Source organism: Amblyomma maculatum, chromosome 4, assembly GCF_055883805.1.
Source record: "Amblyomma maculatum isolate TAMU_Amacu chromosome 4, ASM5588380v1, whole genome shotgun sequence".
In the NCBI taxonomy this organism is placed as follows: domain Eukaryota; kingdom Metazoa; phylum Arthropoda; class Arachnida; order Ixodida; family Ixodidae; genus Amblyomma; species Amblyomma maculatum.
The window spans coordinates 73,822,652-73,845,477 of record NC_139347.1 but is presented as its reverse complement, the minus strand read 5'-3'; the positions used below and the strand labels follow the sequence as shown (position 1 = coordinate 73,845,477).

Here is a 22,826-nt window from a genome sequence, read left to right as displayed (position 1 = left end):
CCTTTGAAAAAGCATGAGCCGCTAATCGCTGGGCTGCTCGGCTCCTGGGGCGGTAGATGCTAGTCGTAACAGCCCGTTTTCTTCGTCTCTTCTGTTGCTTTGTCCCTTGCGGGGCCACCGTACCGAGGAAACCCAAATACGCGTGCGGAATACCCGGGTTCGAACCCGACCTCGGCGGCTGCGTTTCGATGCAGGCGAAACGAGGAGGCGTCCGTGTGCTGTGCGATGTCAGTGCACGTTAAAGATCCCCAGGTGGTCGAAATTATTCCGTAGTCCTCCACTGCGGCTCCTCTTTCTCTCTTTCCACTTTCACTCCCATCTTCCTCCCTTCCCTTACGGCGCGGTTCAGGTGTCCACAGACACAAGTGTGACAGACACGGCGCCTTTCCCTTCCTGTGAACTAATTAAAAAAAAAAGAATCCAATTTCCTAAGTGGGCTAGCGTCAGCGTCCGTCAACAGCGTGGTTAGGATGACCGTGGCCGTGCCCGAGTAGTTTTTAGTGCGAATGCACTATTTCGCGAGGTCTAACCGGACATAAGAATGTACGGCATAGATACTGCGACTTTCGTTTGATATAAACCAATTATTTAAGGCGAAGCTTTTAACGCCTCATCGTTGACAGCAGGGACTGTCGACAGAGGCTGTCATACTTTCGAGGGAGAAAGTTAAATAAATAAACCTTGTATCGAACCTCCATCACTTCTATCCCCAGCCCAGCGCTTTAACCACTGCGCCACACCCCGGATCGTGAAACGCGCTTCATAATGCCACTTGTCTACCGTGAGGATGATAGTTTCCGCCAGTGACAGATACTCCGATTTTACTTTCCTGTAAACGAATTATGGAACGCCGGTGAACGTTGATGCGTTCAATTGAATGCTGGTTGTGTTTGACAAGGGGTGGGCCATGTACCGTCACGACTAGTCATGACGTCGCCAAACGATTCATGCATAGACGAAGCTGACTCCGCCGAGCGTCCGATCCAGGCGTCCGTGCGGCGCCTTTCATTTGCCGCTTCCTAGACGCTGCACCACACAGCAAACAGAAGCAGACCCGTTGTTGTTGTTGCGACTGAAAAAAGAATGAAAAGAAAATGCACGTGCTTGCTACTGGCTCTGTAGCTGAGCCAGCTCCGCTGCCTCGCGCGGACGGAAGAGAAAATAGAAAAAAAAAAGGAAAAGCAAAGGGGGAGGAAGACGAGCGTCGCAAACCGTCGTCCACCACCGAAACAGTAGCGGGTGCAATGACGGCCTACAACAGATAAACATATGTTCGCAGGCTAGCCCCCGCCGCAAGCGGCAGTGACCTACCAGTCCCAGCCCCGTAGGGCCAGAATCAACCACCCCTACAACGCCCAGAAGCAGACTCATATGTCTACGTGGCGTTAGTACAGGAGGCATCAGCAGCATTTCAAATTTATTTACAGGAAAGAAAAGGTGCAGTATCTGTCACAATTCTCTGCGGAGACATGTACCACTCCGTCAAGGAAGGGGGAAGGTGGGAGTGAAAGAAGAGAGGGAGATAGAGGTGCCGTAGTGGAGGGCTACGATGACTTTCGCCTGTTCGCACTTTAGGCACTCTACTTAGTGATCCAAAGTGGCCGCTAGAATTTTTTATTCAGATGTCCACAGAGAGCCTTCCGAGATACTGCGTCTGTCCTTTCCTATAAGCCAATTACTAATGAAAGCATTTGTAGGGTATTAAAATGGTATAAATAGTGATTACAGTAAGTAATAAAAATCCTAAGACAATAATAATTCATGATAATTATTGGGATAAAAGAACAAAATAAAAACTAAATTTAACGAGAAAATAATTGCGAGAGGACTGCAGAATCTGCAGTGGGGAAATGCGAAATCCTGCGGCAGCACACGGTACATCGCGCGCCCCTTGTATAGCTTTTGATCGCAAGGCCAGGGCTGGTGCCTCACAGCGAAAATTTCCTTTGCTTGCTTAGATAATGGTTGATTATTTCCCGATAATTTAGCAACCACTTCTCATTACCCCAGTCGGCGGAGGATCCCATGGCTGCCCGGAAGTAGAGTGCTCGAGCTAACTCATGGGCCGCCTCGTTGCCAGGGATGACAGCGTGCGCGGGTGTCTAGATTATAAAACTTTTCTTGTTCAGCAGTTGTTGGCTAATGAACTTTGCCGCCTTCGGCGAGTTCCTGCCTTTTCCAAAATTTTGAATGGAAGTCTTACTGTCGTCGAAGCTGAGCGTATTTTAGCGGCAAGCCAATTCTATCATATTTGAGTGGATAAAAACAACTTCAAAGTTGTCTCTCTGTGCAGCTTTGCGTGTAGAGACGTCCCGATAGCTGCACGGGCCGCTCCACATTGCTCTCGATACAAGATGCCTCCTCGGACATGTGAATGCGTTGAAAAGCCACTGCGTATGCATTACCTACTTTTCTGAAATTTAGAACCCTGGTGTGCAGCATTTATGCTGTGTTGCGGGCAAGTCGCTTAAAAGGTTGCGACAAACTGACACCGCATGTTCACTTTCGTGCTTTCTCAACCGCTTGAGTGGTGAACCACTCAATTTGTGTGCAGCCATATATGTTGCCTCATTTGAGCAGCATGGAATGGTGGCTTGAGAAACGACGACCTTGATGTAAATCTGCAGCTCCGTAAACGTGCTTTGATGCTTAGAATTGGAAACCACTTTTTGATGCCTTCTTGGGGTCAAGCCGCATCGTCATTAAAACTCTTTTTTTATTTATTTACTCATACAACTATTTATTTATTTCAAACTCAGGGTAAATCGTACATCGTAGAGGTGAACAGGAACACAAAGCATAATTTAAACAAAGCAAAACAATAAAGGCAAATTATTCTATTCTGAACAATTTTTTTACAAATACATAGATGAATTGATAAACAATAATAAGAAGTGGTCCATAAAAATAGCATAAAAATACGTTAATGGACGCAAACACAGTGCTTAGTTATTAGCGTTGTAAGGACATTGTCATTGACACTAGTTAACGATGCGGATAACGAATACCATTCTTTACAGGTTATCGGCTCGAACGGTGTGTATAACCCCCTGCACACCGGGAACTACCCCGCCGCGAAGCTGTCCATTGGCGCAAAATACAAACAGGAACCTTTCCAAACCCCTGGCTATATAGCAAAATTTGAGCATTACCTATAGTCTTCTGCATATTGATTTTCAAGCCTACCTTTCTACTTTTCCTGTGTAGGTCATCAATCATTCCTTGATGTTAATCCGAATATAAATGACACCCTGAGGAATGCCACAATATTCCTTCGATTTCGGCGTGCAATAGCGCCCTGCGTTTCATATTTGGCGCAATGATTACGCGAAACGGTTTATATACAGCTCTAAATTCCATTATTACCGTATATGTTTGTTGTAATGAAACAGTCATCAACTTTTTTGCCTGAAAATTCGCGCCAAATAAATTTTACTCGAATTTTTCGGTGAATCAATTATTTACGATTTTCTTTCGTGTCGACGATCGCACCTAAAACTCATATTAGTGAGGTCGTCTGTGCCATCTTGAAAATTATGGTGAGGGCGTTTTATGAAACCTCAACCTCAGCTGGTGAGAATGAGACTGTGCGAGGTCCGAACATTTTATTTGAGGTGTAGGTCAGGTCAAAGCCATTGAGATGAAATATCAAGGTATGCAGCACATACATAAATATTAGAGGAAATGACTGAACTCTAATCTTTCAGAACTACTACATTGATGTGACTGCTTATGTGGTACGTCATACGGGCCCCCCTGGCCATGCGTGGTGGTTATTATACGTCCTCTCCTACGCAACCTACACTATGCGACCAAAAAATATAACAAATTAAACAATAATGAGAAAAATAATGGAATATTTAACACGGCTAAACCTAAGTGAAAGCGCGCGACTCCTCCATGGATGTCTGCTAATCCCAAGGATATCACCGCCGGGGCTGGACGACACGAAGGTGTCGAGGGAATTTTGAAGGGGTAGGTTCCAGGAGACGAGAGAGATGGACATGCGATGGCGGACAAAGGGTGGGCAGGGGATGGGAAGGATATGTGGCATTGTGCGAGGCAATGTATATTTGTGGAGGCATGTACTGGTACGAATGAAGTTTGCCAGGCGTGCGAAGAAATAAGAAGCAGGTGTGTGATGTAGAAGAAAAAGAGAGGGACGTACGCTCCACGCGCAACACGTGCGGAAAGGAAGCGGGCGACTCAGAGGCCGCGCGCCCCTATGAATGTTCAAGGCCATATGAAACACTACAGGGAGCTCTCTGAGGCTCCCAGACTATCAGAAGGATCTATCCACCACCAGATAGGTCTCTAATACCCTCAGAATGCAGGGCGTGGCGAAAAGGTCAGGCCAATCGTTTCTTTCCTCATGTTACTCTGCATAATGAGTTGACAGGGGACCCAGAGGCTTGCAATCTCTGCAACGTACCTCTGAGTCAAAATCACCTAATCTGGCAATGCCCAGATTCTCTGGGAGCTAAAGAAACTGATCCCCTTGATCAAATTACCTGGCAGTCCTACATCCGCAGCCCAAATGTGGATGAACAAATGATCGTCCTACACCTGGCGGAGGAGGCTTACTCCAAGACTTTCTTTGCGGCCACGGCGCAGGAAAGCCGGCAAGGAGACCCTCCCCCTGGCTGAGCCCCTGCCCCGAGGTCCATGTCGGTGTAAATAAAGTCTTCTCACTCACTCGCTCGCTCACTCACTCACTCACTCACTCACTCACTCACTCACTCACTCACTCACTCACTCACTCACTCACTCACTCACTCACTCACTCACTCACTCACTCACTCACTCACTCACTCACTCACTCACTCACTCACTCACTCACACGCCAACCAAGTTATACGCACTGGAGTAGCTACGCAACGACGCTTCAAAAGAGAATAAAAAAATCATCTTGATGTAGGGTTTTTTTAGCGCAAACAAAGGCAATGACAAGAAAGGCGAGACGTACACACACAAGCTCTAACTGTCAACTGACTTTATTCGTGGAATGCAACATTATACATAGGCTGAAGGGTGGGAAATACTGAATCGAAAGCTAAAAAAAAATAAAAAATAAAAAATATAAAGCCAGGAAATCAAGACGCAGGAAATCAAGACGGCGTGTGTTACGCTTGAAAAGACACTTTTGCCAGAGTCAACAAGTAGTGGCGTTGAAAAGTCAATCTCAGCCACGCAGAGATAACGAGGGTTCGCTGATACATTCGTTACCGTTTCTTAATGTGATAGGCTTCTAGGCTAATCCGTGCCGTCCTGTCTTTACTTTTGCTAAGAACCTTCGTCTCCTCAAACCGGGTCACACATGCATGACATTTACTGACGTGAGCAACAAGATGCTTATAATTGTCGTCATTATTTTTTTTTCGGGAATGTTCCCCCAGGTGGTCATTGACACAACGTCTAGTTTAGCCAATGTATTACTTTCCACAAGACATGGGAATGGAATAACCCACTACACTGGAACATTTAACGGATGGCTTATCATGCTTTTTCAGGTACTCACGTTTTTTGGCATTATAAATGCGTGGGCAAAGCTTTCCCAGCTTTCTGGGTGCCGAGAACAATACACGTACACCATGCCTGTCAGCAACTTTTTTGAGGTTGTGTGACATTCTTGCGTCTCGCCTTTCTAGTCCTTGTCTTTGTTTGCGCGAAAAAACCTCTACATCAAGATGAACTACCAACTCGCCCAGCAGTAAGTTTAATTTAAAAAAATATCAGTATACGGCAGAGACCAGAAAAAGAACTGAAGTTGGAATTGACGCAGCTGAGTGCAGAGCCCTTCTCTTGGCGGCAGGCAGAATACAGCGAACTGGCATGTACATACTATATATAGTTCACTACAGGGCAGACTAAATTTTGTAAGTTCTTTTATTATTTTTTTTTGTTCATGCGAGTCGTATTCATACCTCTTTTCTTTTTACCCCGCGGTACTTATGCAGAGCGGGGAGTCATCCTGTAACGGTGACCGCAACTGATGCCACCACATGTGCCGAGGAAACATGCTGTCAGTGACCGGCAACGGAAGCATGCGAATTCATTGCGAAGTGGAACTGTAGGTAGTTTGTCCATACAGTGCATAAATTATAAAGGCTGTCGTCCTGATGTATGCAAGACGGGCGTCTTAATACGGTCTTATAGCAAAGATACATGGGAATCTGAGGAAACCATCATCATGTGCACCAGGACAGATACGTCAGCACACCTCCGATCACGCTCTTGCACCTCCTAATCTGAACTCATAGCTTTCCTCGACAAATGCAATGATTCCGACCATTTTTAATGTTTTGAATAGACGGCCTTAAAGGTCACGGTCACCAGAAAATCCGGTGTCTTGGTGATGGCGTTATGAGCGAAGAATCACGACCATGCGGCTGGCAGGCGGCAGCTGGCAGCTGACATGGCAGAGCACTGACTCAACAAAGCGTTTCCTGACGTTACGATTGACAAGAGCTGCCAACTCGTGCCTCTCATTTAATATGGGAGGCTGATATCAGCGTCAGCCTGCCAAAGATCCTTGCATTAACGTTACTCACTATAAGCCACGCAGGCACATTCATACGGCTTGCTTTAAGCGAGGCTTTATATGTGGGCTGGTGGCATACGCTGTCGCGCCATACCCTTGTAGGCGGAGTGTAAGTGCCCCCACATTTTTTCCTCGTCGATATGCATCTCCCATGTAAATAAGCCGTTTTCATTTGCTTGTCAGTGCATGTGGGAAAAAAACATTGTTGTTTACCCTAGAGAATAGGTGGGATTTATTTATTGCGGTTGACGTCCCAAAGCGACCCGCGCATCGAGGAATGCCGTAGTTTAGAAGACATCGTCTAACTGCGATCACCTGATGTAATTTCTCACGTGCTGAAGCCGCAAAGTGTACGAGTGCTTTGCATTCCACCTCTGTCGAAGCGAAGCTGCCGTGACCGGGATTCAACCCGATTCTCCTGGGTCAAAAGGAGAGAGCCATAATCAGAGAGCCACAGTGACAGGGCCCCTGGAGTGGCTCGCTGAACTGGAGGATTGCACACAGCTAATCATTTCTACATGATCGGCTGCTAGTGCAATATATCTGAATGAGGAGCCACTGTCACCCGAAGGAAAAAAGAGTACTACCGTAACATATTAAGCCCGTCCCAGCATCACAGCATCCGGTGCTCAGTTAAATCCAGGCTTGTAAAATGCGGCAACGTAATATTACAAGTCGCTCGCGCAGAACATTCTACTGCTGTAAGACTCTGCGTTGATTACCCGTCAGCGCGGCTTTGAGAGCCTTACAGATAAGCGTGAGGTTTCCTGTAGAATCAGTTGCCATGTGTCGCTAATTATTGGGGCCAAATTTCAGAAGTTTCTTTAGCTAAATCTCTCCGAACATCACATGAGGAGCCCTGCGTGCTTCCTTAACTCAGCAAAAATTTGAAGCGAGCCATCTATTTTTCGAACCATCCTTAGACGCTCCTTGCGTAAGCAGGCACTTAAGGCGATGAACAGCCTCTTGTAGGAGTCTGGGGTTAAGAAATTCGACGTTATATTCGAATATGATTGGTCTAAGTTAGAAAAGCATATACACATCTATCGCTTTGCATTTTTGTTTTCAAGGTACGTTCCTACATGCGCTCATTTTGAGTTATTTACACGTAACATTTGGTATTCTAGATGATTTGGTAGGAAGACATTGTTTGCCTGGCAATGCGAAGTTGTTTACCATGAAGCAGCAGCGGCAAATGGTTGCTTCGCCCGCTCAGCCACTGCGAAGTCGGCGTCACTTAAAACACCGAAGACGCCCTACTGCACAAGCACAGAGGGAGCAGTTGGTCAGTGAATCCCGCTTCAGGGCGAGGCAGGGAAGCATGAAGGTAGCGTCGCGCCTGCCTAAACAAAAATATGCTTCAAGGGACACCTTAGTAAGCGATCCTTATATGTAGGCGTATTTAAGAACTGGCCGAAGGAAGGCGTGTCACTCTTAAGGCGTCCTTTTTGAGTTATGAAGCGTTTTAAAATTTTGCCTTTAGAGTGAAAACGAATAGCTTCGGGTATTTAAATTGGGTTAACCAGTCAATCAGAATTCCTTCCGCTGATGGCTCTTTCACAAGCGAAGTGACCTTCGTGCTAACTGAAGTTGCGCAGACTCTATTCTCAACATCCAGCGTGTGCTACAAATTGTAGCAAAAAAAGTAGAATGGTATGAGTGGATGTGTATTACGCCATTTGAAGGACTCAACTTCTATTGCCCACCTTCTTTCTCTCTCTTCAGCCGCAGCACAATTACGCAGCTGTTCACTTTCTATCATTCACATTCTACGCCGCACCTGGCAGCCACAAGCGCCTTGAGCCGTGCGCTTTACGGCGATGTTTTTGCTAGTCGGCGCTCTTGCCGTGATCGCCGTCCTCGCGGCTACGCTGTTGAGGTGAGGTAATAATTTCGTACATCTTACACGAGTCCTTCGCTATGTGCAGTTTGGATCTTGCACTTTAAATAGGTGTTTCTTCCACCGTCCTATAGTGCACTAATGAGTATTTCACTGAAGCACAACGGATCATGCGCGAAGATTGACGGCATTTCTTGAAATTAATATTGTCGCTTAGTGAATAGCGCGAAATATGTTAGCTAGCCGCTTGCAAATCAGCAAGGATTGCATAAACACCGAAACGAGGTCATCAATGAAACACTGATGTGATGCGCAATCCGCGGATATTCGCCGGAAGCTAAAACGTTTTGATTCTACCAAAGCAATTCTCTCGTGGTTAGAATATGTCAGATTAGCTTTTTTTTTTTCTACGAAAACGATGTCTCTCTATTCTTTATTGTGAAGCAGCCCTCTAAATTGCATCCTTCTAGTTCGCGTCTCTGATTAGCTTTTGAGCTCGGTAAATAAGATCGCTCACGTGTTACGGCTGCTGTTGTCCGCAGAAGAAAAATGAAATAATTTTTGCTGACGTTATGGTCTTCCATACTCAGGAGGCCTCCTTGTGGGCAAAACAAATATTTCATCTGTAGTGTATTTATGATCACTATGGTCTACCAAAGGAAACTAAAGACGTCACCTTCGTTTGTTCTAAGTCTTTAAGTACTTTGTCATCTTTCCCTGTCCGGAAAACAGGTTATCATTATTGAAAAATACCATTAAAAAATTTCGTCTCAATGCCGTCTGCACAGTTAAAAACTCCGTGGTCGAATTTATTATTCTGAACGTCAGTCCACTCTAGCCTTTTTGATCCGCGCGCTGCTCTCAACCGGATTTCAGTCGACTGTGACTGTAAAGTCTGCATTCCAAGCGCTGCGAAAAGAAAAACGTTCGGTTAGATGAATTGGCATCACAGGCATCCACTTGAAGGGCTCGGTGCCACTGGTGTATTGATCAATTACTGCGCAAAATGAGGAACAAACTTCAAAAAAGTTCAAAAGAAACAGGCGCCAAAACTTTTCCACCGGTGCTATGCACTGAGCTTGGCCGCTCGACCAATCGCTCCGACAAACACGATGCTCGTATTTATTTTTCAATTTCAGATGGCGACAGCAGCACTTCCGTTATTTCAAAACACTCGGAATACCCGGTCCCGAACCGAGCCTGCTCTGGGGAATCATTCTCGAGTATCACGAAACGGTAAGGGCACGTGGGAAGGGCAGCGTCGAAATCCTGATCACATCTGGTATGTCGATGGCGAAATACCCTGGCTTAATACGTCTACGCATTTTCATCGAGATGGCAGCGGTGTTGTTGGACACCTGCTGCTATTGTCACACAAAAATGATTTCATTCGCATCGGATGCATTTCTGTGTACGATTCTCTGTTCCTGTCGCAAAGTTCTCGTTGCTTCTAGCAGGAATGAGGCAAGGTACGCACTATTCCGCGTAGACCTTTCAAGTAAATGAACACAGCAGTGAAGAAACGGAGTTAAAGACGACGATCATGCGAAAGGGTTTATTTCGTACGGCCAACTCCAGAGATAGATTTCGCTCCTTGCTCGATGCAAGTTGGAGTGGTGTCCCGACTGTAGGTTAAAAAGGAACAAAAAAACATCACAGTGACAGCGCAAATGAAACGCACGCGCTCTATAGACCCGTCCAAATTTTTCATATTCATGCAATACTGCGAGTGACATAAACCACCTCCTTCTCTCTAACTTTCGGTTGACTGTAAAGGAGGAGGGGGCCGAACAATAGTTTTGTAAAGAATTATTTTAGCAGGTAAATGAGCTGGCGTTTAGTGGGGGAATTCCAGCAGGTTAGTTATATTTACTTGTGAAAGTTACTTCAGTGCAGGGACAAAACATACAGTGCTAAATATATGATTAGCGAATGACACATTTCTTGAACACCTTGATCTGAAAACTTTTCCCGCGATCAATAGAAGATAAAAGCATACATGTAATTTCGCTTCAAACATTCGCAGCTCCGCATCTCGCCGACCATTGCTGCTTGATCAGTGCACTTACTAATCGATACTGTTGTGGTTTTTTTTTTTTTCCGATGTTTATTGCCAAGGGGCATAAAAGTTATGTTATGAAGGAAGAATGGTACGGTCAAATAAATTAAAAACGGTTGGCTGACGTGATGAAGTCAAGAAGTGAACGATGATGCGGTCCCAGCGTCCAAGCGGCCTATGACGACAAATTATGTGGAGAGAGGTCAGCTGCCACCAGGGGCCGGATCCGTTTCGGCTTCAGCGCTGGACATTCCCACATCACGTGGTGGATATCGGCTTCTGTATATCGAGACTTGCAGACCGGGCAACCAGGGTGAGGGTACAAAACTCGAAATTGAGGTCACTTTCGAGTCACTGCAAGTGATAGGGTCACCCCAACTCGAATCCTCCGAAGTGCCACCTCTTCTGCTAGGGTTAGACCGCGGAGGAGGCTTACCGTACACGGAGGTATGAGAGCACGTGTATGACGTCGGAGGTGCTCGTTTCTTGTTAAAAAGAGGTTATCATCATCCAATTTTAGGAGGTTTTTAGATGTAAAGGCGGGTCGCAGAATCCGCATGGATATGAGAACTTATAAGATCAGGCGGAATCCATTTAATCCGAACTGGCTGGGGTATGCGTGCCGCTAGAATGTATATGTCTGGGCAGGCTTGTGTGCTGCTCCTGACGCGTCTAAGCAGCTTTATCACCTGGAGGGCATCAGTGCGTATAACAGTACGGGCCGTGGGAACCATGTGAATGGCGGGCACAGAGCGAATCGCCTCCTGCACAGCGAGCAGCTCCGCACAAAAAGAAGATGGAGGTTCCGCTAATTAAAAAGTTGATGTCTTGTTCAAGGCAGACTTGCAATGGCAGTAAACTGCAGGTGTCACTTAGCAGGCCTGGATGCTCGCGTCGACATAAATTAAAATGGATGTTCGTGGCAAGCAGGTGCCTTGTTCCATAATTCGGTAACGTAGTGACGGCGCCGATCCCTGTGTTCTTGGTCGTCGTAACTCCGTTGGTTTGTTATCACTAAGCTGTACAAAACACCAAGGAGGAAGAACTGGCAGTGGCGGTGGTAGAATTGAATGCGGCGAAGCATAAGCCCTGAGAGCGCACTTTGCGTGAGAGAGGGTGGCTTTAAGCCTGCCTGCGAGTATCACGTCGTTGCTGCACCAGTTCATCTATTGTGTTCATCTGTGCGTTTTCTTGAAGCGGCACGATTAATGCGATGCGATGGAGGTAGGTGATGACCCTCATTGCCTCTCGATTTATAGCTTTAAGTCGATCCCATTGTGCTCTTGTCAAATGCTGAAATTTGACTTGATAAACAAGGCGCGGTTGCACAACCCCGCGCACTAACTGTCGTACAACATCTGAGCGGGCGCCGCCCATTTTTGGAGCAATGCATCTGATGAGACCCAGAGTCCGTAACGCCTGGTTTTTAGCGTGAGACAGCCATGCAGTTCCAGTTCCTGACTCATGAATTGTTAAACCCAATATTTTTACTTTTTTACTTTCCTGAAGTGGGGTTCCGGACAGATGTAGACGAATAATGTGTTGCAGCTAGTTTAACCCCAGCGGTTGAAAACTGACATGAACTAGTTTTACTGGCAGAAAGTTCAAGCCCAATGAAAGACGCATATGCAGACGTAATATATACAGCTAATTGCAAGGCAGCAGATTGAGTCAATAGGTCGTTGTGTGCGCTCCACACCGTGGTGTCATCATCGTATATTAAGAATTTAAAATAAGGAACTTCGTGTAACCGCCATGTGAGGGAGATAAATTCAATGTTAATTAATGTTGTCGACAACACTGATCCCTCGGGTACGCCACGAAAATGGACGAACGATCCTATGACATCTCCACTGAGGCGTATTGCAAACTGTCTATACTTCAAGAAAAGATTTTACAAAACTGTGTACTCTAAGTGGTAAATGGAGCATGTCAATTGAATCCAGAATGGCAGCATGACTGATATTATGGCGAGAACTGTGCGTACATTGTGGCTGCGTGTGGATGATTACTAAGGACGCCAAGACAGCCAACCCGTCTTCTATGCCTATAGATGGTCGAAAGCCAATTTGGTCTATGGGGTAGAAACCATGAGGTGCAAGCCACCACGAGATTAGCGTGGCGAACATTTTCTCAGCAAACATGCAAATTGTTGTCGTTATGGATATAGGTCCAAAGTTGCTAAGGTCTGTTGGCGTTTTTCCCGCCTTTGGAATAGGGATCACAATAGCCGATTTTCAGATGTCTAGTACATCGCCGTCTAGACATTTTGATCCCGTTTTTGAAATAAAAGTACACGACAGAGAGAATTGTGAATAATAGAGGAAGATGATCTCACGCGAGAACAGGAATCCACACTTCGCAACGTGGCTTGGGACTACAGCGTTTTCTGAATGGGCGTTAGCGCGCACGCGGGAACATCTAAAATGATAGGCCGATCTCGAACGTGCGCCTTCATGGTGCCTGCGATTTGGTTGTTCGCGGTTTCGACTTCTCGTTATTTAGTGTTCATACAGAATTGACACATAGAATTACAGATATTGCAGGTGTATTGTGCCGCTCAAATACCACTTGCATAAATCTTCACAGGATCACATCAATGTTATTGACAGATGGTTTGAAAAGTACGGCGACACATTTGGGTATGTTGTACCCCAAATCATTCATTCCTAGAACTCTTCCCTGTTCGCTTGTGAACGGAACAAGCACACCACATTTTTTGCTGCGTACGCGCACTCGTAAATCATTAAGCGTTTTGTAACTTAAACCCACTGACCTCTTTTAAGTATTCCTGCTCATTTCAGAAACAATCACAACATGTATTGCATGTAGAGTATTTCGCAATTTTCTTGAAAATGTCATCATCATCATCAGCCGGGCTATATCAACTTCAGAGTGGAGGCCTCTCCCATATGCATCGAATTAACCCGGACCTGTACATCTGCATCCACGTGACCCCTACGAACTTCTTAATCTCATCCACCGGCCTAATTTTCTGCCGCCCCCTGCTGCGCTTTTTTTCCGTTGGATCCAATTTGTTACTCTTAGCGATCCTCAGTAACCCTTCTTTCGCATTACATTTAAATCCGATGCCCATTTCTCCTTCTCGATTTCAACTACTATGTCATTAACTCGAGTTTGTTCACTGACCCACACTGCAAACTTCCTATTCATTTACGTTAAACCTACCATTTTCCGTTCCATCTCTCTCTTCGTTGTCCTCAACTTAAGTAGAACCATTTTCGTTAACCTCCACGTTTCTGCCCCATAAGCAGGTACCGGTAAGATACGAAAGTTTCAATTACAGGGATAACGGTAAGCTGCTAGTCATTATCTGCGAGTTCTTGCCAAATGCACTTCATCCCAGTCTGAATCCACTAGTTATTCCCTTCTCACAATCCGGATCTGTGGCTACCTGTCCTGAGTAGACATATCATCCTACCACTACCTGTGCCTCGCTACCTATTGTAAACTACTTTTTCTTTCCAAAGCTGCTAAACGTCACCTAAATAAACTAACCAATCTGAGACCTAAGGCAGGAATCACCCTGGACCTAACTGACTTAAATTTACAGGACTATCTTCAATGCTCCGACTTGGCTTGCACCTTCCTTTTCCACTCTCCGAACATCACTTTCAGTCCCACGAGAGCTCAAATGTAGTTCGGCTAAGCAGCTGTGCTGATCGCTTTTTTATTGTCCGTCATCTCCCTAACATTCGTAGCAAGACTGACAGTTTCAGCAAACGCCTTCACGTTGCGTTTTCAGATTCTACGATGGAGACGTGCCCTTTGTTGTAACAAAAGACCTGAACTTCATAGAATTCGTTTTCGTTCGCAGCTTCCAAAACTTCACCGATCGTGGCGTAAGTTCTGTCACCGATTTTTTTTTTCGTAAAATAGAATGAGCGATAGAGTACAATTTTCTGAAGTCCTGTGATTAACCCAGTTGCATCCATCTTTGTATTTTTTTTTATTTAACGATCATTTCTTATCAGTCTCTTTTTTTTTTTTTCAAGTTGCTTTGACGGTTTATTGGGTTTAAAGCCCCAAAGCGAATCAGACTATGAAAGTGACCGTATAATAGAGGGCTGTGGGTAATTTGGACCACCTGGGTTTCCTTAACGCGCACTGTCACCGAGAAGTACACGGAAGCCTTGACTCTGCTAAGTATTATTGGCATTTGCAGCATGTACTCATGTGGGTCATTTCTGATCGCTCCCATAGAGTGCGTCAACTGACCATGCACGTTTTCGGGTTGGCGTATGCATGCAAAGCCGTTGCGCTCTACGTCGTAGATTACGACGTAGCCGAAAATTCATCTTTGTTCCTGATGAAGTAAAGAAACAATTTACAACAGCCTGCTGAAAACAAGAATACGTGCGTAGGGAAGAGCAGGACGTGGACGCATTATATATACCAGTCTGCTCGTCCTCTCCGTGAAGAGTGATATATATTCGAACTCCTCTCATGTACGGGTGATTTTTTTTATTTGCTTTGATTAGCCTGGAATGCCCTCAGCACTGCTTTTTCTTGTTTTGTTATTTTGCACAAGTAACTACTACTCGAGTCTAAATGCGACATGCGAGGTTTCAAGAGCGTCGTCTCTGAAATTTGCCAATACTGAATTGCCTTGAATTGCATACTTTCTGGGTACTGTCACAACGATTTTTGTAATGTAAAGAATCTAGAGCAAAAAAAAAAAAAAAAACACAGGAGAGTAGATGACCCTGTGGTTTTAAGGTTTGCTTCATAAGAAGAGCTTTCAAATTTTGTCTTCTCGGCCGAATCAGCTTGTGCGCCAATATTTAAAACCTTGCAAGCGTAATTACAATACTCAGGGTTGTTCCCTAAGGTTCAAGTGATGTTTTATCCCAGAAGTTTGCATCAAGCAGGATGATGCAATCTACACACACTGAGTATGTAGAATTGAAGCATAGTACTCATAGCAACTCGCCGTGAGGTGCCTAGTGGATTGCGGAAATGTGAATAAAAATGCGGCTGATGCACTCTATGGCTGTGATTAATGCATTCAAATATTTTTGAATACCACCCTGCTCTCACCATGATCAACAAGTACCATTTCATCATTTTACGCCTACGAAAATTTTGTTTAGTATCTTGTCTATTTTCTGAATCTATAAATACTCAAACTATAACTACGAGACCAAACTGAAAACCTTCCATGTCCTCTGCTGCGGAAGGAAGGCCGGCGGGAATTTGACTCCGCTGTAATGTGACAGTATTCTTCCCCATCTCTGTAAGCTATAGTTTAATATTGTCCAGCTAAATATGTGCAGAAACGTGCTCGGTGTGGCAACAGCGTAAAGCTTTGAAGTGCACTTTTATAAAGTGTCAAGCCGATGAACACAGGAAAACAAAACATGACCGATGGCGATGAGAGATGACATTTCATGAATGTCGGCGATCATACCGTGAGCGCTCCTGCCCACGCCACTGCCCGCATGTTTTTCATCGTTCGTAACAATATAAACTACTAGAAAATACGAAGTTACTCTCTTTTCTTTTTCAGCTAATGCTAGCTCTGGAGAAGCATCATCCTCTTTTGCGGAACGCGATTGTCTACGCGGACGGCATGCATTGGCAAAACTTGCGCCGGACAATCGCTTCGTGTTTCACTCCCATGAGGCTGAAACAGGTATGCCTTAATCTTTTTATTACTGCACACGTGACTTTTCGAAAACCGGCTTTCGGAAAGCTGGAAGCGCTCACTTTAGACAGTCGGGAAGACATTTTGGACCTCATGGTTAGTCGAGGTAATGCTAACTGCACTTTGCACAGGTTGATAGCAACGAAAGCAAGCTTTTCCTACGCATGTGAGAGTGTCAGTCAGCACTTGTAGTGCCTTTTCACTCAAAAGAACATATGTAAAAAAATAGCGAAGGTTAAACCCTGCTTAAACCTGGTTAGACGCTCGAGTAGTGAACCCGAGTACCCGTGTCCAAACTTCTCCAATGTTACCTGTTTTCTTAGTCTGAGAGTACTCATGCGGGCTAGCTAAATCACTTCTCAAAATGACTGTCTTACTTTAAGCTTGCGAGGCCTTGGAGGTAATTCAAATCCTACTTTGATCATGCGAAACCTTGAAGGAAATTCATCGACACCCAGTGAACTTAGGACTTCTGCTCTAATATATCCTTATCTCCACTGAGAGGCGTAAGGAGCAGAAGACGAGGGGAGGCTTCGTGAACAAAATACCTTGCCATCTCTTAGAGGAATAAAGAGAGCAAGGAGAGGTGGGACCTCATGAGAGCTCAAATCTATTCTCCGACAAGCGGCGAACTCCGGAGTTGCAGCCTGGAGAGGGGCGCTTCCGCTCAAAAAAGAGGAAGTGCATCGAGTTAACGTAACGGCTTAAATAAGTGACCTGCTATGTATAAGAGCCGATGTTTGGCGAGTTGGCGACTTTAGAATAGACACTGGCTCACCGAGCTCAGCTTCCTGGAGAGACCTGCACCCAGTACATAGAGGCTGTACTGAAGCTATGCAAAGTCGCTTCACCTCGCATGTCCGACGAGGACAAGGTGGGCCACTTTCTAAAAGGCTTCGCCGAGGACATCTACACCTACTTGATCAGTAAAAAGAACCTCGCATCGGTGTCAAACGTGATTGAGCATTGCCGCACGTTTGAAAACCTTAAGATGCGTAGAAATACTTTCAAGTTTGGTCGCTTGACTACTGTCCTTACGGTGGCAGCTATTAAGTACGCATCCACCAGTGACCTTTCCACTACCCTTCGGCAGTTTGCGCGCGACGAGCTCACCCGCTAGCAAGACCCAACCTGCCGTCCTATTGAACAGCCACCCACGTATCCGCCGCCTCAGCCTCAGCCCCTTTCTGTCGATACAGCGGACTATGATGGCTACCAGGTGCACCAGCAGTCCCGACACTGCCTAGATTGCCAATCCCCACGATCGTGCTACGAAGCACGTGTGCGCTCTAACGAACCACCGCCAGTCAACTTCGAGGAAGACGTGACATCTAACGGCTTCCATATGGGTCATGGCAGCGGTGATGTCTTCACGAGGTGCACTTCTGTCCATCCGTCCGTCCTTGGTTTGCTACCGGTGTTGTAATCCTGGCCACATCTCACGGTTTTGACATCGCCGCCGCTCACCTCGCTACGGTACCACCACCTACATTGCACAGCCAGGCTACCGGCAGGAGTATGTTCCCCGCCATCCATTTTTTTCACTCACCCGCTGCACCGAATCATTCGCAGGCCAGCATGACGACTCCATCGCCGGCATCGGATCGCAGCATGACTCCTCGTCCAGCATTTCGCATACGCCGGTCTTCATCGCCTCGACGGCGCTCATCACCTCATCCGGAAAACTAGTCAGCGCGGCCGATGGAGGTGAGGTCGCTGAAAGTCTGCTGTGTACCAACGTACCGCCGCCTGTTTTAATGCTCGAGAACAAAGTTAACATGTCTTTGGATGGTGTAGTCACATCGGCTCTTGTCAACACTGGTGCTACTGTTTCAGTAATGAGTTTGAATTTAAAATGTTGTTAGGGCGCAAAGTGATGTTTTAGTGTGCCCCTACGTCAACATTCTGTGGAGTAAGCGGTGAACCGTTGCAGCCTTTAGGAATGTGCAGTGTAGAAGTCGAACTGGGCGGATAAGTTTTTCAAGCGTAATTAACTGTTATTGCCCGTTTCACCAATGATGTGATTTTAGGCTTGGACGTTTTGAAAATGTGTGGCGCTAGCGTTTACTGTCGACGTGGGGCGGTTTGTTTCGAGCAAACAGTTGTGGTTAATCTCTGTGCGATGCGGAAACTGTAGTTAGAGTTTCCGAAGACATATTCGTGCCATCGTGGACTGCAGTGTGCGTCCCAGTGCACCCATCGCCTCATAATGATGACACCTTTGAAGCTCTAGTAAAGCCTATTTATTCGGCGTGTGTTAAGAAAGGTGTACGTGTGCCTCATTGTTTGATTTATGTGGTTAACGGTCGTGTGGGCTTGTGGACAATCAATTCCTCCCTTGAGCCGACTATTCTGCCATTTGGAATAGAGCTTGCCTTCTGTGGACATGATATGCCCTCCACTGTGGCATCGGTCGGAGTCGCGTCAACCGAACCTCTTCCGCCTTCGTCACCAGAATCGACAATTACTCGCATGGTGAACGCCAGTCTCTGTAAGTACTGAACGCCAAGCCCTGGTGGACCTCCTATACTGCAATACTCATCCGTTTTTAACTTCGCCCAGCCCTCTGGACCTGCTTCTATTCCTGATTCTCGCATTCGTCACATGATCGACACTGGTTCTTCCCGCTCGTTTCGTCAGAAACCTTATTGAGTATCAGCAACCGAGCGCAAGATCCCCAACGAACAAGTCTGAGGAATGCACCACAAGGGTGTCATTCAGGAATCTTGCAGTGCATGGGCGGCTCCTGTAATCCTGGTGCGCAAGAAAGACGGTACGTGGTGGTTCTGTGTGGATTATCGACGTCTGAACGCCATCACCAAGAAAGATGTGTATTCCTTCCCTTGCATAGATGACGCCATAAATTGCCTTTCTGCCGCGCGCCTATTTGCGTCCATTTAACATCCGAGTGCCGGCAGATTGCTGTGCACCCTGATAATAAGAAAAAACTGCATTTGTCACGCCAGATGGACGTTTTGAATTCAATGTTATGCCTTTCGGACTTTGCAACGCGCCTGCAACCTTTGAAAGGTTTACGGACACGGTGCTTCGGGGTTTAATATGGGACATTTGTATGTGTTACCTATATGATGTAGTTATTTTTGGAGAGACTTTCAGCGAACACAACGAACGCCTAGCTGTTGTCTAGGACTGTTTGCGTCACGCCGGCCTTATTCTTAATTCCAAGAAGTGCCGATTTGACGAACGGCAGGCAGTGGTGCTTGGACCTCTTGTTGACGAACACGGTGTGCGACCTGATCTCCCGAAAATGGAGGCTGTCGAATCGTTGAAGCCGCCTCAGACTGTCAAACAGCTTCGCAGCTTCTTGGGGTTATGTTCTTCTTTTCGTCGTTTTGTACACCGCTTTGCTAATATCACCGCCCGGTTGACGAGTCTGTTACACAAAGGCGCTTCTTTCGAATGGACCTCCGAATGTGAAGCCTCCTTTCGTCTGCTGAAGTTTCTGTTAACATCGCACCCTATTCTACGCCACTTTGATCCTGCAGCGGCGACAGATATTCATACGGAGGCTAGTGGTGTTGGCATTGGAGCTATTTTGATTTAGCGCTGCAATGAGCAAGAACATGTTATTGCATACGCAAGCCGTACTTTAAGCAAGCCCGAGAGGAACTACATTATTACTGAGCAGGAATGCCTAGCAGTGGTCTTCGGAATACAGCGGTTTTGGTTGTACTTACACGGCCGCCCATTCAGAATTTTAACCGACGATCTCTGCTGCCTTGTCAACCTTCGCGATCCCAATGGCCGTCTCGCGCGATGGGCCCTTCGCCTCTAGGAGTAATACCTTCGAGGTGGTGTATAAGAGCGACCGACGCCACGCCGACACAGACTTTATCACGTCTTCCCCTAGCCACCACTGAGTGCGAAGCCGACAACTTAGATGATTACGTTTCGGTGGTGGTTGCAGAGTTTCCGGACATTCAAGTGTTCAAATTGGAACAGCAAAAAGATCCGGCCCTCACGCCTCTCTACAACGCCCCGCAGACCCGTCGAGCTACCGGCCGTTTTCTTGTGTGAGCGATGGTATCCTTGGGAAGAAAAATTATTCTCCAGTTGGCCCACGTTTGCTACTTGTAGTTCCCAAAGCCTATATTCGCCTGTTTTGCGCGTACTGCACGACGATCCCACATCTGATCATCTCGGATCGGCTCGGAAGCTCCGCCGCGCCCAAGAACGCTTTTATTGGCCTAAGAGGCGATCGACCATTGAGGGATATGTGGCCAGTTTCACACAATGTCAGCACCACAAACATAGAGTTTCTAACGCTGTGCTGTCGTACCCTGTACCACCTCCTAGAGTGCCCTTTGAGTAAGCCGGCATCGATCTGCTGGGTTCATTTCCAAAGTCTTGCTTTGGCAACCGCTGGATTGTCGTTTGCATCGATTATCTTACTCGGTTCTGCGAAACGGCGGCTATCCCATCAGCTACAGCCCATCAAGTTTCGCTCAGTGATCTTGCGTCACGGACCACTGCGGGTTCTAATACGTTACTAGGGCCTTCAGTTCATGGTGGATGGGGTCGAGGAGCTCCTGCGTCTATGTGCAATGAATATCGCCACTCCACACCCTTATCACCCGCAAACTAACGCCTTGACAGAGTGTATAAACAGGACGTTGACAAATATGATTTAAATTTACGTGGCTGCGGATCACAAGAGCTGGGACACCATCCTGCCTTTTGTCACGTATGCTTTTAATACAGCGACTCATGAGACTACGGGTTATAGCCCTTTCTTTCTTCTGTACGTCCGGCCACCGCGCTACACCCTGGACACCATACTACCGTTTTCCCTAAGCGATGAACCCTGCATCGCTTAGACCCTGTGCCTCGCAGCAGAAGCTCGGCGACTGACGCGCCTGTGGATCATTGCGTCGCAAGATGCGCTTCAAAGAAAGCTGCAATAAGCGCCGTCGGCATGTCACCTACGCTCCCGGCGAACCTGTCTGAATTTGGCGACCGCTACGAAGGCGTGGCCTTCACCAGAAACTGTTGCCTCACTAAGATGGACCTTACGTAATTAATAATCGCATCACTGATGTGACCTACAAGATTGCACGCCTCACTGCAAAAGGTCGTCGGTCGGAAAAAAAAAAAAAGCAGAACTGTCCCATGTTGCGCGCTTGAAGCCCTGGCATCCTCGTGAGCCCTCGTAACTCGTCCGGCAGGCTTTGGCTGCGGAGGGAGGAAATGTAACGTGCTGCAAGGCAGACGAAGATGCGCTAGAGAAGAAGAAAGAGGAAGCGGTGCGCGCACTCTACCAGAGACGACTAACTGCTGACACGGTGTTCCCGACGTCCCGTTCTCCACGAATGCTTTCAGGGTAACAATACAAACTAATCACCAGCACACGCCATACCCAAAAACAAATATCTCTGCCCCCCGATTCTTGGCCGATCCCCCTGTGTGGGTATATGCCACCAATTTAGGGAACAACGACGAAAACAACATGCAACATCCTCATGAAAGCAAGACAACACTCATATTGCATCTACAGATAGCTAACCCAAGCAGCGAAATTTCCTATCTAACAATCCACAGAAGGTGCGCTGACGCACCGGTCAGCATTTCTTGTGATAAAAAAAGCTTCTATAATTTATCGGTTTATCTGGTCTTAATGAAAGAAAAAAAAATACATTTCTTGAAAAGAAGGGGGCGAGCATTGGAAAACACTCCAATGAGCAGTTAGGGATGTAAAGTGTACACCTGGGCTAGCAGGTGATCTTTATATTCAATTGACATGGGAACTAGCGCAAAAGGCAAGGACAAAAGAGAGACAAGAGAGACGGATACCAAACTACTCAGGATGATGAAAAGAATGTTTTAGTCGAAGGAGTCTTGGAAGTTTTTAAGTCACGTGCCCATATTCCTAATTTCACCCATGAGTTTGCTAAAGATGGTAGTCTACAGTTCCTGGACATTAGGCTTTTTCTGAGTGACGCACGCTTTTGGTTTGGTTTGGTTTGTGGGGTTTAACGTCCCAAAGCGACTCAAGCTATGAGAGACACCGTAATGGAGGACTCCGGAAATTTCCACCACCTGGGTTTTTTTAACGTGCACTGACAACGCACAGCTATATATACCAGCCAGGGTCTAAAATAGCAATATTGAATTTTAATTTGGGCCAGTAAAAAGATGTATTGTCAACACATGCCTTCGTGCTGCCCTAGCCAATTCCTGCTCACACAAGGTGACTGAAAGTCCGCACCTGCAGGCTGACCGCATAACGAAGGTGGGTTTCCCTAGGGAAATCGTGACATTCGTTGCTGAAGGCCTGTTAAAAATTTACCGACATTTCCGTTACTTCCTAATGCGAAATTTGAGCGCAGCTCATCAGCTGTTGCAGCTTTTCGATAGATTGAGGCAAGTAATTCAAGCAAAACATATATGTTCAATTATAGACAACTTTTAGGCAGGCGGTTCGCAGTGGCGAACGGCGGCGGCTATGCGTTTCGGGTCGGGCGCAGCACATATCGAGATATGCCTCCACCGATCCGGCGCTATGATTGTCGCCGCACAGGGGTGGCATTGGAGGAGAAGAAAAGATAGTTTTTTTTAGTTATTCGGAGGTCGCAGGAGACAGCGCGTGGGCCCATAAGAACGTTGCGCGTCGAAGAGATAGCAGCGACTGACTGATGCCGCTGACGCCGCTAGCGAGTCAAATCAACATGGCTCTGTGTTTCAACTTGGCATGCACGCA

The 22,826-nt window shown here is 46.5% G+C and overlaps 1 protein-coding gene across 1 annotated transcript in view; it reads left to right on the top strand.

Moving 5' to 3' along the window:
• Positions 1 to 8,361: 8,361 nt before the first annotated feature.
• Positions 8,362 to 22,826, top strand: part of LOC146191412 (cytochrome P450 3A29-like) — a 35,413-nt gene continuing 20,948 nt past the window's right edge. The window contains exons 1-5 of the mRNA XM_084599938.1: positions 8,362 to 8,420; positions 9,521 to 9,617; positions 13,030 to 13,082; positions 14,207 to 14,303; positions 15,971 to 16,096. Of these exons, the coding sequence (XP_084456064.1) occupies positions 8,362 to 8,420; positions 9,521 to 9,617; positions 13,030 to 13,082; positions 14,207 to 14,303; positions 15,971 to 16,096 (432 nt within the window). The remainder of the gene's footprint in view (positions 8,421 to 9,520; positions 9,618 to 13,029; positions 13,083 to 14,206; positions 14,304 to 15,970; positions 16,097 to 22,826) is intronic.